Source organism: Mirounga leonina, unplaced genomic scaffold (genome assembly GCF_011800145.1).
Source record: "Mirounga leonina isolate KUSES-001 unplaced genomic scaffold, KU_Mleo_1.0 Mir_200, whole genome shotgun sequence".
NCBI classification, from domain to species: Eukaryota; Metazoa; Chordata; class Mammalia; order Carnivora; family Phocidae; genus Mirounga; species Mirounga leonina.
In genome coordinates, this window is record NW_023270503.1 from 24324365 (window position 1) to 24337508 (window position 13144).

The window sequence follows — 13144 nt, forward strand, 5'->3', positions numbered from 1 at the left end:
AGTACCTCTTCATTCTTTGGGGAATGCAAGCAAGGTGCAGCAACATCCCTATCTTCACAAGTACGCAGCAACTCCTTGCGGCCAGAAGGCCTCGAGCGCAGGCGCAGTTCGCGCCCCAGCGCTCTCTGGCGCGTGACAGCCGTGCGCTCCACCCCACCCCCAACGCCGCTAAGTGCGCACGCGCGCAGTCCGTTCTCTATCCACCCCCACAACGCGCACGTGCGCGTTCGCGCCGCTCACACTTCGGCGGAGGGCGCGCGCCCCGGAAAATTCCACACCCGGCGAAGCTCCACCCTATGCGCCCTCTCTCGTGCCCTCGGCTCGTAAAGCCTAGTCGCCATCCCAGTGGCCTTTGCGGCACCAAAATGGCAGCCCCCGTGCCGCGGGCGTTGTTTTGTTTATCCAAAGCTTTAGGATGGTGGTCTCGTCAGGTGGGTAGGGACCGGGTGGGTAGGATTCTAGGGGCTGGAGGAGGCCACAGAGTAGAGGGGAATACTCGCTTTGCAGCTGTCCTTGGTGGGCTTGGACGATATAAGTCACACCTAGTTAGGAAGAGTTTGAGGTAGACGGGACCCAGCTACTGAGCTAAGTGGCGGCGTGAGGAGAGCCCCTTAAAGGCCCCACGAGGACGAGCAAATTCTCGGGGATGAAGTTTCTCCAGTTTGCTTTGGGTTTGTGTGGCGGGGGAGGTATTAAAGGGGAAAGAAGTCATGGTTTGGAAGCTGGGCTCGCTTCCCCTTGGTTCTTACGCATGCGCTAAATTGAACAGTTGGAAAGGAGGGAGTTTCATATCGTCACTGTACTGACAGTAAAACTCACGGTCAGAGAAGAGGTCTGGTTTTTAAAGACGTTATTGATCTTTTGGGAGCTAGAATGACAGAATGAAGTTTACAGTTAGGCTCCCAACAGAATGAGCAGGATGTAATCCGAGTAAATATAAGGGAGATGCCAAGAAGAGGACTTTTCTTATGCTTTAATAATAGCATTGCTCTCTTTTCAGTGTTGGGTTGATGTTTAAGTTTCCCATGGGACTGAAGGTTCTTTGAAAGCAGAAGCCTTGCTTTAATCAACTCTGCATTCCTGGGACTTGGCATAGTCGTGTACTGTGGAACGTACCAGAGGAAAGCCTTTAGATTTTATTTATTTATTCATGAGAGAAGAGAGAGAGGCACAGGGAGAAGCAGGCTCTCAAGGAGCAGGGAGCCTGATGCGGGACTCGATCCCAGGACCCTGGGATCATGACCTGAGCCAAAGGCAGACGCTTAACCGTCTGAGCCACCCAGGCGCCCCAGGAAAGCCTTTAGTAAATGTTGAGTGGTGTTAGTAAAGGTTGCTTACAGGCTTCTAGTTAAGACACCCATGAGTGTTTCCCCGCTGATACGTGGCTTTATAATTGTTCCTAAGTCATTCTTTGGATGTGCCCTTTCTGTCTTTGCTTAGAGTTTGTTCAAGGTAGATTTCTTTCCAGGTCACCTTTATCCTAACCTTTTCCTGTCTTACAGCCAGTCCTGGTGACTCAGTCCACAGTTGTAGTTCCAGTGAGAACTAAGAAACGTTTCACACCTCCTACTTACACACCCAAATACAAATCAGAAAAGGAGTTTATAGAATTTGCCCGGAAAGCAGGTCTGGTCATTCCTCCAGAACGTTTGGAGCGTCCCCTACATCTGGCCTGTACAGGTGAGGCATGGTATTTCTGAGACCCTGACTGAATCTCCTCCTGTCAGAGATATTCTGGAAAATGGAATGATTTAAACCATGATTGACTGTATTTAACTAACTACGAAATCAGCTCAGCCCCAATAATGATTTACTTTGTGTGTACCATATTTTTAAAATATTTATTTTATTTTTATTAAAAGATTTTATTTATTTAATTTACAGGGAGAGACCACGAGAGAGGGAACACAAGCCGGGGGGTGGGGTGGGGGGGTGGGCGAGGGAAAAGCAGGTTTCCTGCCAAGCAGGGAGCCCAATGAGGGGCTCTATCCCAGGAACCTGGAACTATGACCTGAGCCGAAGGCAGTCGATTGACCAACTGAGCCACCCAGGCACCCCTAGTTTATTTATTTTAGAGATAGAGAGCATGCACGTGCACATGAGTGGGAGGAGGGGCTTAAGGAAAGAATCTCAAGCAGACTCCCCACTGAGCTTGGAGCCCTACTTGTGGCTGGATCCCATAGCCCTGAGCTGAAATTAAGACTCAGATGCTTAACTGACTGAGCCACCCAGGCGCCCTTCATGAGGTCATCTTTGATCTTGTTTACACACCTGTTCTTAGAAGGCAAGGGTGAAATTTCTCCATTTTGTACAAGAAGAAATTGATGCTCTGAGAGAAGACTTAAATTATCTTATTCTGTTTTTTTCTAATGTAACAGAGTTTCCTATACGTGGAAGTCTACTTTATTGGTCTACTTTATACCACAGTACCTCTCAATTTTATATGACCTCAAGATGACTTTTTCCTCAATTTTTCAATGCCTTCTTGTTTTCTTCTTTCACTACAGCTGGTATCTTTGACACCTACATTCCTCCAGAAGGTGATGCTCGCTTGTCATCTCTTGCAAAGGAAGGATTGGCACAGAGAAGTGAGCGATTGAAGAAGAAGGTGGCCTCACAATTGTCGTAGGTGTCTGGGACAACTGGGAATTAATATTAGAACACAAATTTCTTGTTGCTATTTTATTCCAGAGAGGCCATCTTAGGTGAATTGTGTTGGACATAACTCCTTTGATAACTTGACAGTGTATTTTTCTCTGTAACAGAGTTTAATTAATGTAGAAGAATATGGGCTTTTTGATTCTTAGCCTCTCAGCCTTCATTGGTATTTTTGTCACATCAGTTAGGGAGGTGACTTAGAAGTTTGTAGAACACTTTTTTGATCATATTTTAAAATTTTAAATAATGATAAGAGCATATTTATATGGGAAGTACCTTAGAGTTTGAACTACAGAGAATAAAAAGCCAAAAAGGGTCAAAAAGACAGACCTGTTTTACGGAGCTAACTAGGTCTTAATTAAGGAGCAGAAACCAAAACCTTCTTAGTCTCTCTCTTAGTTGAAAGGATGGAAACATTTAGTATTTGTCACTCAGAGGTTCTTTGGGATTGTTTATAGATTTCTGTGCAGAAGCATATTGAGTCTTTATTAATTCTTCATGTAGCCATGAATTTATTTCTCTAAATACAGATCTTATTATATCACTTTTCCATTAAACCTCTTTTGTGGCTCTCTATTACTTGAAAAATAAAATCCAGACTTAGTGGTATTCACAGCTTTTGTAAATCTGGCTCTTGTCTTCCTTTCCACTGTCATCTTCTTATTCCACTTTTCTCATCCTAAATCAGCATTTCCAAACTAATTGCCAGTTCCTTGACAGTGTTGTGCTGTGATTCTGTGTCTTTGTACATTCTTTCCTTTGCCTTGAAAATGTCTTTTTCCTCCTTTACTTGATAACTCCAACTCATTTCTCAAGGACCAGTTGTGCATCATGTCTGCTTTTAAGCCTTCCCTGACTCTTTCTGGAGCTGCCTGTACTGTAATTGTAACTGTGCACCTACACTTACTATTTTTTTCTTTTTCTTTTTTTTTTTTTTAAGATTTTATTTATTTATTTGACAGAGAGAGACACAGCGAGAGAGGGAACACAAGCAGGGGGAGTGGGAGAGGGAGAAGCAGGCTTCCCGCGGAGCAGGACTCTGAGATCATGACCTGAGCCGAAAGCAGACACTTAACGACTGAGCCACCCAGGCGCCCCTATTTCTGATAACTGATTTCCTCTCATGTATTTCTCTCCGGGATTGTGAGCTCTTTGGTGGTAGGGTCCATGATGATGATGAACAAAGCACATATGGTTTTATCATGGACTTATCATATAGGGGAGGAAAACAGCCATTAAATACTGATTGCACACAATTAAATAATTACAGGTATGGTGAAGAATGAGTGCTATGGGATCACATGACAGGGAAAGAGAACTTGGTCTGGGAGTTCAAGGAAAGCTTCCCTGAGAAAATGACATTTAAAGCTGGGACCTAAAGGATTGCTTGCATTTAGCTAGGTAGAGGGGTGTTGTGAGGAATAGCATTCTAGGAACACAACAGCACAAGCAAGGCTCTGAGGTGGAAAGAATGCGGAGGGGGTGTCAGATTTTGTCAAATGCTTTTTCTGTGTCTATCGAGATAGTCATGTGATCATTGTCCTTTATTCTATTGATATATTGTGTTACATTAATGGATTTTTGAATGTTAAGCCAACCTTGCATTCCTGGGATAAATTTCAGTTGGTTACAGTATTTCTCATCCTCCAATATATTTAACTCTTTGATTAGATCAGAATTCCCTGTTTACATTATTATAACTATGAAAAAATACTGTTGACAGCTGAGTCGTGCAGTACATTATCATGACTTTTCCTGCATTTTTTTTTTTTTCTGGAGTTGTGTTTTGGTTTTTTTTCCTCATTTGCTTACAGAACCTCTAGTTGTATAAATTTCTTCTTAGCGCATTGAAAACGTTAAGTATTTTATTAATTTCATCTTCAAGAAGAAATCCCTCTTGACCTTTCTTACTTGTTTCTGTCTGGACTGATTGCTCTTTAGACCCACTGTACATCTTGGGATCTACTTCTCTCATCCTCCTGATAACTCCTTTTGTCTCGCTCTGGTGTTGTATTCCCTGTTTCCTGGATTTTATGTCAGTCTCTCATGGTTTATGCTGTTATTTTGGTGGAGCACATTCCTCAGCAGCTTCCTGAGAAAGGGTGCATAGTAGATACATGAAATCATTCAAGTCTAAGAAACACTCTTTTACTCTCCCACTTCATTTATAATTTGCCCAGGTGTACAATTCTGAGCTAAAAATAATTTCCTTAATTAATAGCACTGCTCCATTGTTTTTCTAACTTCTAATGTTGCTAGAGTTAGAAGCCTGATGTCATTCTGATTCTTGAGCCTTTGTGTAAAACCTGTGTTTTCTTTCTTAGTGCTTATAGGATGTTTTCTTTGATGCCAGAATTCTGAAATTTCGCTATAAGAAGCCTTGGTCTTTCATTAAAATGATTGATGTGTGAATTAGAACGTTGAATTTACAGGACTTAGAACATTTAGAAAACAATTATTGAATAAGTGGACAGACATTAATGACAGTTAACGTAAGTTGTGAGTTATGGATATTATATGAAGTTTTTAGAAATGATTCTTGGGGTACCTGGCTGGCCTACTTGGTAGAGCATGCGACTCTTGATCTCCGGGTCGTGAGTTCAAGCCTCACGTTGGGCATAGAGCTTACTTAAAAAGCGAAAAAAGAAAGAAATGATTCTCATACTTAATTTTACAGAATCCGGAAGATAAGAGAACATGATCCAAATTTTAAAATAAAGGACTTCCCTGAAAAAGCTAAGGATATTTTTATTGAAGCTCACCTTTGTCTGAACAAGTAAGTGAATTCTATCTTATACTTGTTATGTTTTCAGCAGCTGTTATTCTAGGCACAGGGTTTTTTTTTTTTTCCTTTGGTTAAGAGTTCTAGAGTGACCTAGATAAGTCTAGGTGTGTGTTTGAGCCAGCCAGGTGGCCCTAGGTTCAGTTTTTAATGTTAATTTCTTATCTTAGGAATTCTTACATCATATAGGTATCATAAATTCTGTGTCCATGTCTGAGTATAATGTGGGCTTAGGACTTTAATTTTTTTAGTCCCCCCAACTCAGCCCCAGAGAGAAGCTTTATCTCTCTACTATTTTTGTAGTCTTCCTTTGTTGCAGGTGCAGGACTTGAAAGTCAGAGCTTCGAGCAGAGATCTCAGTTCCAACTCCCTGCTCTTTGAGGGTTCAAGGATTTAGGAAGAGTGTTCCTAGCCATCAGATCCTATTTCTAGATCCGTTTAATCATCCCATATGCTGTCATGATGTCAGGTTGTGTTCTTTCTATTCTGGTTTTAGTTCTCTTTCCTTTTAGCATCTAGGAAATTTACCTTTCTTGTGAGCTAGAGCATTTTAAAATGTATGTGTGTCTGTGTATATTATATTCCATCCAACATTTCTAGATGTTTATAGTGGGAGTAGTTTCACATGAGCTCAGTCCATTATGTTGGCCAGAAGTGGATGTCTTCCTTTTAATTTTTAAGTGTAAGTTCTATTGTAAATGGTAAGTGAATTCCTAGACAAAGGAATTTATTTCTACTGAAGATCTCTAGCTAGGATAGTGAGAAGGAAGAGTTCGTTGAGAGGTGCCAGGCCTGGTGGTGGTTGTAGCTGTCATCAACACTCAGGTTAGTCCAGCCTAGTCTAGTCTAGAGCTACAGTGGGGCAAACGGCTTGGGGGAAATGACCTTTTCTGTTAGGAGTAGAGGTGCAAGGGAAGCATGTGGACAGAACTCATCCCTTACCCACTCTGGGATTAGGGACAAGATTGTTTGAAGGAACAAAGATTTAAACTTCCCAGGAGTTATTAAACTGTGGGGAAAAGTCATGAATGTGTATCTGAAAGACACTAATTCATGCCTGATCTCAGGTTTATTTGAAACCCCTCAGCTAGGAACCTGCTAAAATCCTGTATGTCCAGGAGCTGGGATTTGCTGTCTGTTTTCTTACTATTACTGCATAGAATCAGCATGACGGGGTCACTCTGGTAGCAGCAAGGATTGGGGGAGGTGGGGGGTGGGGTGGAAGGAAAGGACCAGAAAAGACAGCTGCTTATCTTTTGGCTAGGTTCACAGACAGTGTGAGATGTGGGACACCTGGCTGGCTCAGTTGGTGGAGCATGCGACTCTTAATCTCAGGGTTGTGAGTTTGAGCCCCATGTTGGGTGTAGAGATTATTAAAAAAAAAAAAAAAAGTATAAGGTGCAAGGCCAATCCAGTTGGTATTGATGATGTGTCTGAGGTAAGAGAAGATGAGATGAGGTTTTGATTTTTTGTGATGGATTTGTGAGGGTCTCTTGCCCTTCTTAAGGATGTATGGTAATTTCTGAGAAATTTGTTTCTGCTCTTGAGTTTCAAAAATAATTTCACTCTGCAGTTAGATCTCAGGGTCTTTTAACCATGTTCATCTTTATGTGCTCAGGACTTAGCATATTACCTGGCTTATTGTAGGCATGCAGAAAATGTTTGTAAAAAGAATTGTCCATTTTGAGGGCCATTTTCAACTTTCAGAAGGGGTATCATAAAGCAGGAGCCAGTGATCTATATCTTTTTCTTTTTTAGCTCAGACCATGACCGGCTTCATACCTTGGTAACGGAAAACTGTTTTCCGGTAGGTCTTCAACCTCCTTAGAACTGTGGGATGCCTGAATGGGCAGATTCTAGACATCACCTCCGGTTTCTTAAGAAGGATCAGTTTTGCAAGTACAGGAAGTTTAAGGCAAAAGCTGAGGTTCCTTTGTTTTTGGCTGAAAGGTCCTGACTTGATATGGACTTTGGTAAGGGCCTTGCGGATCAGGAAGGAGGAAGTCCCACAGTAAGCAGCACTGAAACCTCAGGCTATGGGGGCTGAGGTCAGCGTGTGGGCCATATTAGGCAGCCCTCTGTGCACCTACAGTATAATAAAGGATCTAGCGAGCATTCAGGAGGCTTACATAGTGTGTTAACCAGGGTGCTAGGTACTTGGGGAGATGCCCCAATATGGGGACTTTGTGGTTCAAGAATAAGAACTTTAGGGATGCCTGGGTGGCTCAGTCAGTTAAGCATCTGCCTTCGGCTCAGGTCATGATCCCAGGGTCCTGGGAGACCAAGCCCTCTCCCTCTGCCTGCCCCTCCCCCTGCTTGTGTGCGCATGTGCTCTCTCGCTGTCTCTGACAAATAAATTAAAAAAAAAAAGAATGAGAACTTTAGTTTCTGTCAGCTCAACCTCATCTCCCTGTGGTCACATACAACTGATGTGGTCCTCGCAGGCTAGCCTTTCTATCCCTGTAAAATCCCATTCTTCAGTGCTAGCAGGCGGGGGGGATAAGACAACATATACGCAGTCAACAGATATACATGCAATAACTAGCAGGTTATAAAAGTGTAAGGGAGGGGGCACCTGGGTGACTCAGTCATTAAGCGTCTGCCTTCGGCTCAGGTCATGATCACAGGGTCCTGGGATCGAGCCCCGCATCGGGCTCCCTGCTCTGTGGGAAGCCTGCTTCTCCCTCTCCCACTCCCCCTGCTTGTGTTCCCTCTCTCGCTGTCTCTCTCTCTATCCAAAAAAAAAAAAGTGTAAGGGAGGGGCGCCCGGCCAGCTCTGTTGGCAGAGCATGCAACTCTTGATCTCAGGTTGTAAGTTCGAGTCCCATGTTGGGTGCAGAGATTACTTAAAAAAAAAAAATCTTTAAAAAATAAAAAATATATTTAAAAAAGTGTAAGGAGGGGGTAATGGTGTATTAGATAAGCTGACATTTTGGAGTGTGGTTTTCGCTGATTTGGAGAAGGTTCCTTAAGAAGGTAGGTGGGTCTTGAGTTGTTGATTTGGGTCATTTCGAGGTGGGCTTAAGCAATAGCTTGATCAAAACTGAGGAAGGAGAGAAATGGCAGGCACAGGAAAGCATTTGGTGGGATATGTTGTGTGATGGCTGTAGTATTGATGGAGGTGAGAACAGGTGTGGAAGGACGCGCCAGCTTTCCTAAGGGAAAGGAAAACCCCAGTTGACCTTTTTCTCCTCTGCCCTCAGGACATGGTCTGCGACATCACATATAAGACCGTCCGCTGGAGCTTCATAGAATCTTTAGAGCCACCGCAGGTGGTTCAGGTTCGCTGTTCGAATCTGCTGAACCAGGGCAACGTATACGGCCAGGTCACTGTCCGCCTGCACACCCGGCAGGTAGGGTCACCAGTCTGCTTTCCTCCTAGCATTTCTTCACTCTCAGGTCAGCTACCTACCTCTGGGGTCCTGGGGACAGCTTCCCAAGACTGGGCTCTAAGGAAAGGTTCACCATGGTCTTCTTTGCTCGGTCAGTGTGCCCTACGCAGTGCTAGGTGTTAGCTCTGCTAAGACAGGTGTGAGGATACTCTCTCCCACCCTTCCTGATCCTCCCTCTCCCACCTCTCCAGCCCTGGTCAAAGACCCTCCAAGAGGAAAGTGTCAGTAGTTGATCACTTAGTCTAGATTCCGAATTCTGAAATAATTTGTCCTGCCCATTAAAAATTTTTGTTATGGTTGTTTAAAATGGTTTTGTGGCATAAAAAATAAAAATAAAAACAAAGAAAAATAGAAACAAAACAAGAAAACCAACTCTGAGTACTAACAGACCAGATTTGCTTTCATCCTTGCAGACTCTGGCCATCTATGACCGGTTTGGCCGGCTGATGTACGGACAGGAAGATGTGCCCAGGGATGTCTTGGAGTATGTTGTGTTTGAAAAGCACCTGGTAAATCCCTATGGGAGCTGGAGAATGCATGGCAAGATCATTCCCCCATGGGCACCCCCTAAGCAGGCCATCCTTAAGGTAAGCGTGATTTAAGAGAGCTGGGGCAGTGCTTATGCCATCTTAAGGCACTCCTGTTGGGCTCCACCTAGTGGAGAGAGGGGATGATGCAGCACCAGGGAAGGGGAAGCCTCCATGGAGGAGGTGAGGGTGAATCTCTTCTGCGTAAGTCATGGGCTCAGATGGTAGGTAACTCAGCTTCCTGCTCTTTCAGACGGTGATGATCCCTGGGCCCCAGCTGAAACCCTGGGAAGACTATGAAGAGCCACAGGGAGAGGCCCATAAGCCTCAGCTATCTTGATGGCAAAAATGACTCCTGGGTTGAAACATGGGTGATGAGGTGGCTAGACGCTGTGGAGTCTTGGAGCTGTGAAGTCCATCATCTCTCCATCATGCTGTAGAAAGATCTACCTTTGTCCTTTCCTCTCCTGCTCGGGTGTTTCCAGCCATCTCCTCGGTAGCCATGGCTGATGGCTGGTCCCAGGTGGGTGGGTAGCTGATGTGCACATCCATGAACCCAGTTCTTTCTTTTTAAATTGTATGTCTAGCTTCTGAGTCTCAATGGAAAGTATGTTTTGGATACCTGTTTTTTCTGCGGTGGAGACCGTCAGGAGCAAACTGGCAGAATTTTCTTTTTAATTACAATGCAGGGATTAGAGTTTGAAATAAAACACTGTCAGGGTATTGGACAAACTGTGGTGAGTTGTGTACCTGTTCCCGGGCTTAGGCTAGAAGTAGACCAGAGGGCAGAAATGGAAGATGGGCTGAACTGTGAGTGATGTGGCTTCCAAGAAGCCCAGCATGGAAAGAATAATTAGTGTTCATTGAAGATTCAAGGTCTTTTCTCATATGCTGACTCACCTAATCAGCATTTGTACTTCATAGAAGAATGTAAATCCAAAGAAATCATTTATCCTTTAGCCTTTGGATTGTGTTGCTAATTATCAGCTGCATCCTGGTGTGGTCCCAGGAAGCGTGGGAGGAGGCAGGGGCCATGGAGGAGGTGATACATTTGGGAAACCCATCTGTAAGACTTTGTTCCCGGGCGCCTGGGTGGCTCAGTTGGTTGAGCGACTGCCTTCGGCTCAGGTCATGATCCTGGAGTCCCGGGATCGGGTCCCGCATCGGGCTCCCTGCTTGGCAGGGAGTCTGCTTCTCCCTCTGACCCTCCCCCCTCTCATGTGCTGTCTCTCATTCTCTCTGTCTCAAATAAATAAATAAAATCTTTAAAAAAAAAAAAAAAAAAAGACTTTGTTCCCTGATTTGTAGCACCTCTTGGAGATGATGACTGTTCTTTCCAGCCCCCATTGATAAGGCAAATGTACTAGAATATGAACCTGTTTTGAGTGAAGCAGCCTCGCCCCTCCTTGTTCCTGAGCTCTAGCTGGGCTGTCAGGAGGAAGATGTGGGACTTGATCTGCTTAAGTGTCCTGGGTGGTCTGAGGTATGACAAGGGAAATCGCTCTGTACCAGCAGCAAGCTTGGCTTGTACTATAACTTTCATCAGCCCAGTGTGGGCTCCCCTTAAAAAACAGGACCTTAATTGTCATACTTTCTATTTTCCCAGCCTAGAATTTTCTTTTAATGAGTCTGTCACTTAGGGTCAGGATTAATCTGTTCTGACCTTATCCTGAGAGCAGAATCCAAAGAAACTAGAATCAGGTCAAGAATAACCTAACTCCTTGGGGTGCCTGGGTGGCTCAGTCAGTTGAGCATGCAACTCTCAATTTTGGCTTAGGTCATTATCTCAGGGTCCTGGGATGGAGCCCCGAGTTGGGTTCCGCACTCAATAGGGGAGTCTGCTTGGTATTCTCTCTCTTTCCCTCCCCTTTTGCCCCTCCCCCCAATTATGCTCTCACTTTCTCTCTCCCTCAAATAAGTTTATTAAAAAAGAAGAACCTAACTCCTCAGTCTTTCTGAAACCACCATCTCAGCAAAGCCTCCAACAGACCAGTCCTCACTGGGGAAAACTGATGTTTTTACAACAGCTGCTGAATGCAGACTACGGGAACGAGATGTGTACGCCTAGGGGAGGGGCAGCACTGGTGGGTTAATCCAAAGCAGCCACTCTTAATCATACTACTTAAGTCTCAACCCTTTTGGCTTAAAATGTACATCATTTTTGAGGCATTTCTGCTGAAGTGAGGTTTGGCCACATCCTATTTGCCTGAGCCCTGGATTAAGGCAAAATGAGAAGGCAAGTGCTTTCAGCAGGATCCACAGCTGGGGAGTATGGAGTAAGAGGAAGTAATCCAGGGAGGGTAGGGAAGCAGAGGAATGAAAAGAGTGCACTTACTGGGCACGTGACCAGTTGATTTCTCTGAATATGTAGAAACAGTGCTTCAGATGACTGTTTCCTCCCCCTCCCCGAGGTCTGTGTCAGGGGTCTCTAGATAATCCTGAATAGTGGCTAAGCGCTAGCTGCCACCAGGGCACCAGAGGATAAGTGCAATTTCCATCTCCCCTTGGGATCAGATCCAGCGGAGCAGATGGCCCAGATGTAAAGGATTGGCTCGACGGGCTGGGCAGAGACCGTCTGCAGTGCCAGCCACAGAGCTGGGGACTGGCTGAGAATTAGCCAGACCACCCCGAAGGCCTGAAGGCTGCAGTGTGTTACCTCGGGCTTACTCTTGTTTCCCCACCTATCTACTGTGCCCGTTTAAGAACATTGGAGAAAGAAAATCACCATAATGAATAAGCTAGAACTAACTCTAGTGGTCAAGAAAAGCATTCTTTATTTCCCCCCATGGTTTATTTCACAGCAGGGGTTATGGGAACAACTTTTCTGTTCCCAGCTAGACCAGACCCAATGGACTTGTTCTGATGTGCGGTTAGCAAAATTGTCATCGGCTTAGCAGCAGTGAGGTTAACTAGCCAGAGCCCAGAGCAACAGTACACTTTAATTACTGCTCTGAAATCCCAGGGCAAGGGACCAGGTAAGTGGAAGGGGCTAGATACGGGAACAAGGGCATCGAGTCCCTGAAAGACTGGGTTTTTCCATTCCTTGTTTTGGAAATAGAGCATTTTGCTACTTTTTCTGGCAAAGTCCTGAAGCTGCCCAGAGTATTTATATGCAAACTCATTTTTTCCTCCACTGGGTATTTGGTCTCTTGTTTTGTCATTTCCTTCCCTGTGAATGGCATCAGGATCTGCGCAGTTAGAGGGTGGGCTTATTGCCATCTTCAGGGCCCCTGCCAAGCTCTGCCGTGTTTAGTCTGTCTGTTTCCTCACCCCACCTCACCCCTGCCAATGCCGGGACTTTGACCAGTGCTTTTCTCTTTCCTCATTTCCCTCTGATAGTATCCTCTCATTCCAGCACCGTTCTCTAGGACCACTTAAGCAAGGGTAGCCTGAACTGACTTGAGAGGATAGAGCTGAGCTAAGAAAAAGGCTTTGTTTTAAACATTTTTTTTTTTTAAGATTTTATTTATTTATTTGACAGAGAGAGATAGTGAGAGCAGGAACACAAGCAGGGGGAGTGGGAGAGGGAGAAGCAGGCTTCCCGCTGAGCAGGGAGCCCAATGCGGGACTCGATCCCAGGACCCTGCGATCATGACCTGAGCCGAAGGCAGACGCTTAACGACCGAGCCACCCAGTCGCCCCAAGAAGAAGGCTTTGTGTTTCCATGATGCATTTTCCCTTGCCCTCAGGCCTCGAACCTGCCTGGTAGCATTACTCTTTCTGAGGGCAGTTCTTGTGCCGGCTGTAAACAGGACCTACTTGCTTTCTTGCTTCTTGGGAAGGCA

General features: G+C 44.9%; 1 protein-coding gene across 1 annotated transcript; it reads left to right on the plus strand.

Moving 5' to 3' along the window:
• Positions 1–227: 227 nt before the first annotated feature.
• Positions 228–10137, plus strand: MRPL45 (mitochondrial ribosomal protein L45). The gene is made up of 8 exons (XM_035026979.1): positions 228–431; positions 1503–1680; positions 2508–2625; positions 5336–5434; positions 7199–7247; positions 8644–8793; positions 9246–9419; positions 9613–10137. Exons 1-8 carry the CDS (start codon positions 297–299, stop codon positions 9697–9699), a joined length of 990 nt encoding a protein of 329 aa, XP_034882870.1. The 5' UTR covers positions 228–296; the 3' UTR covers positions 9700–10137.
• Positions 10138–13144: the final 3007 nt, after the last annotated feature.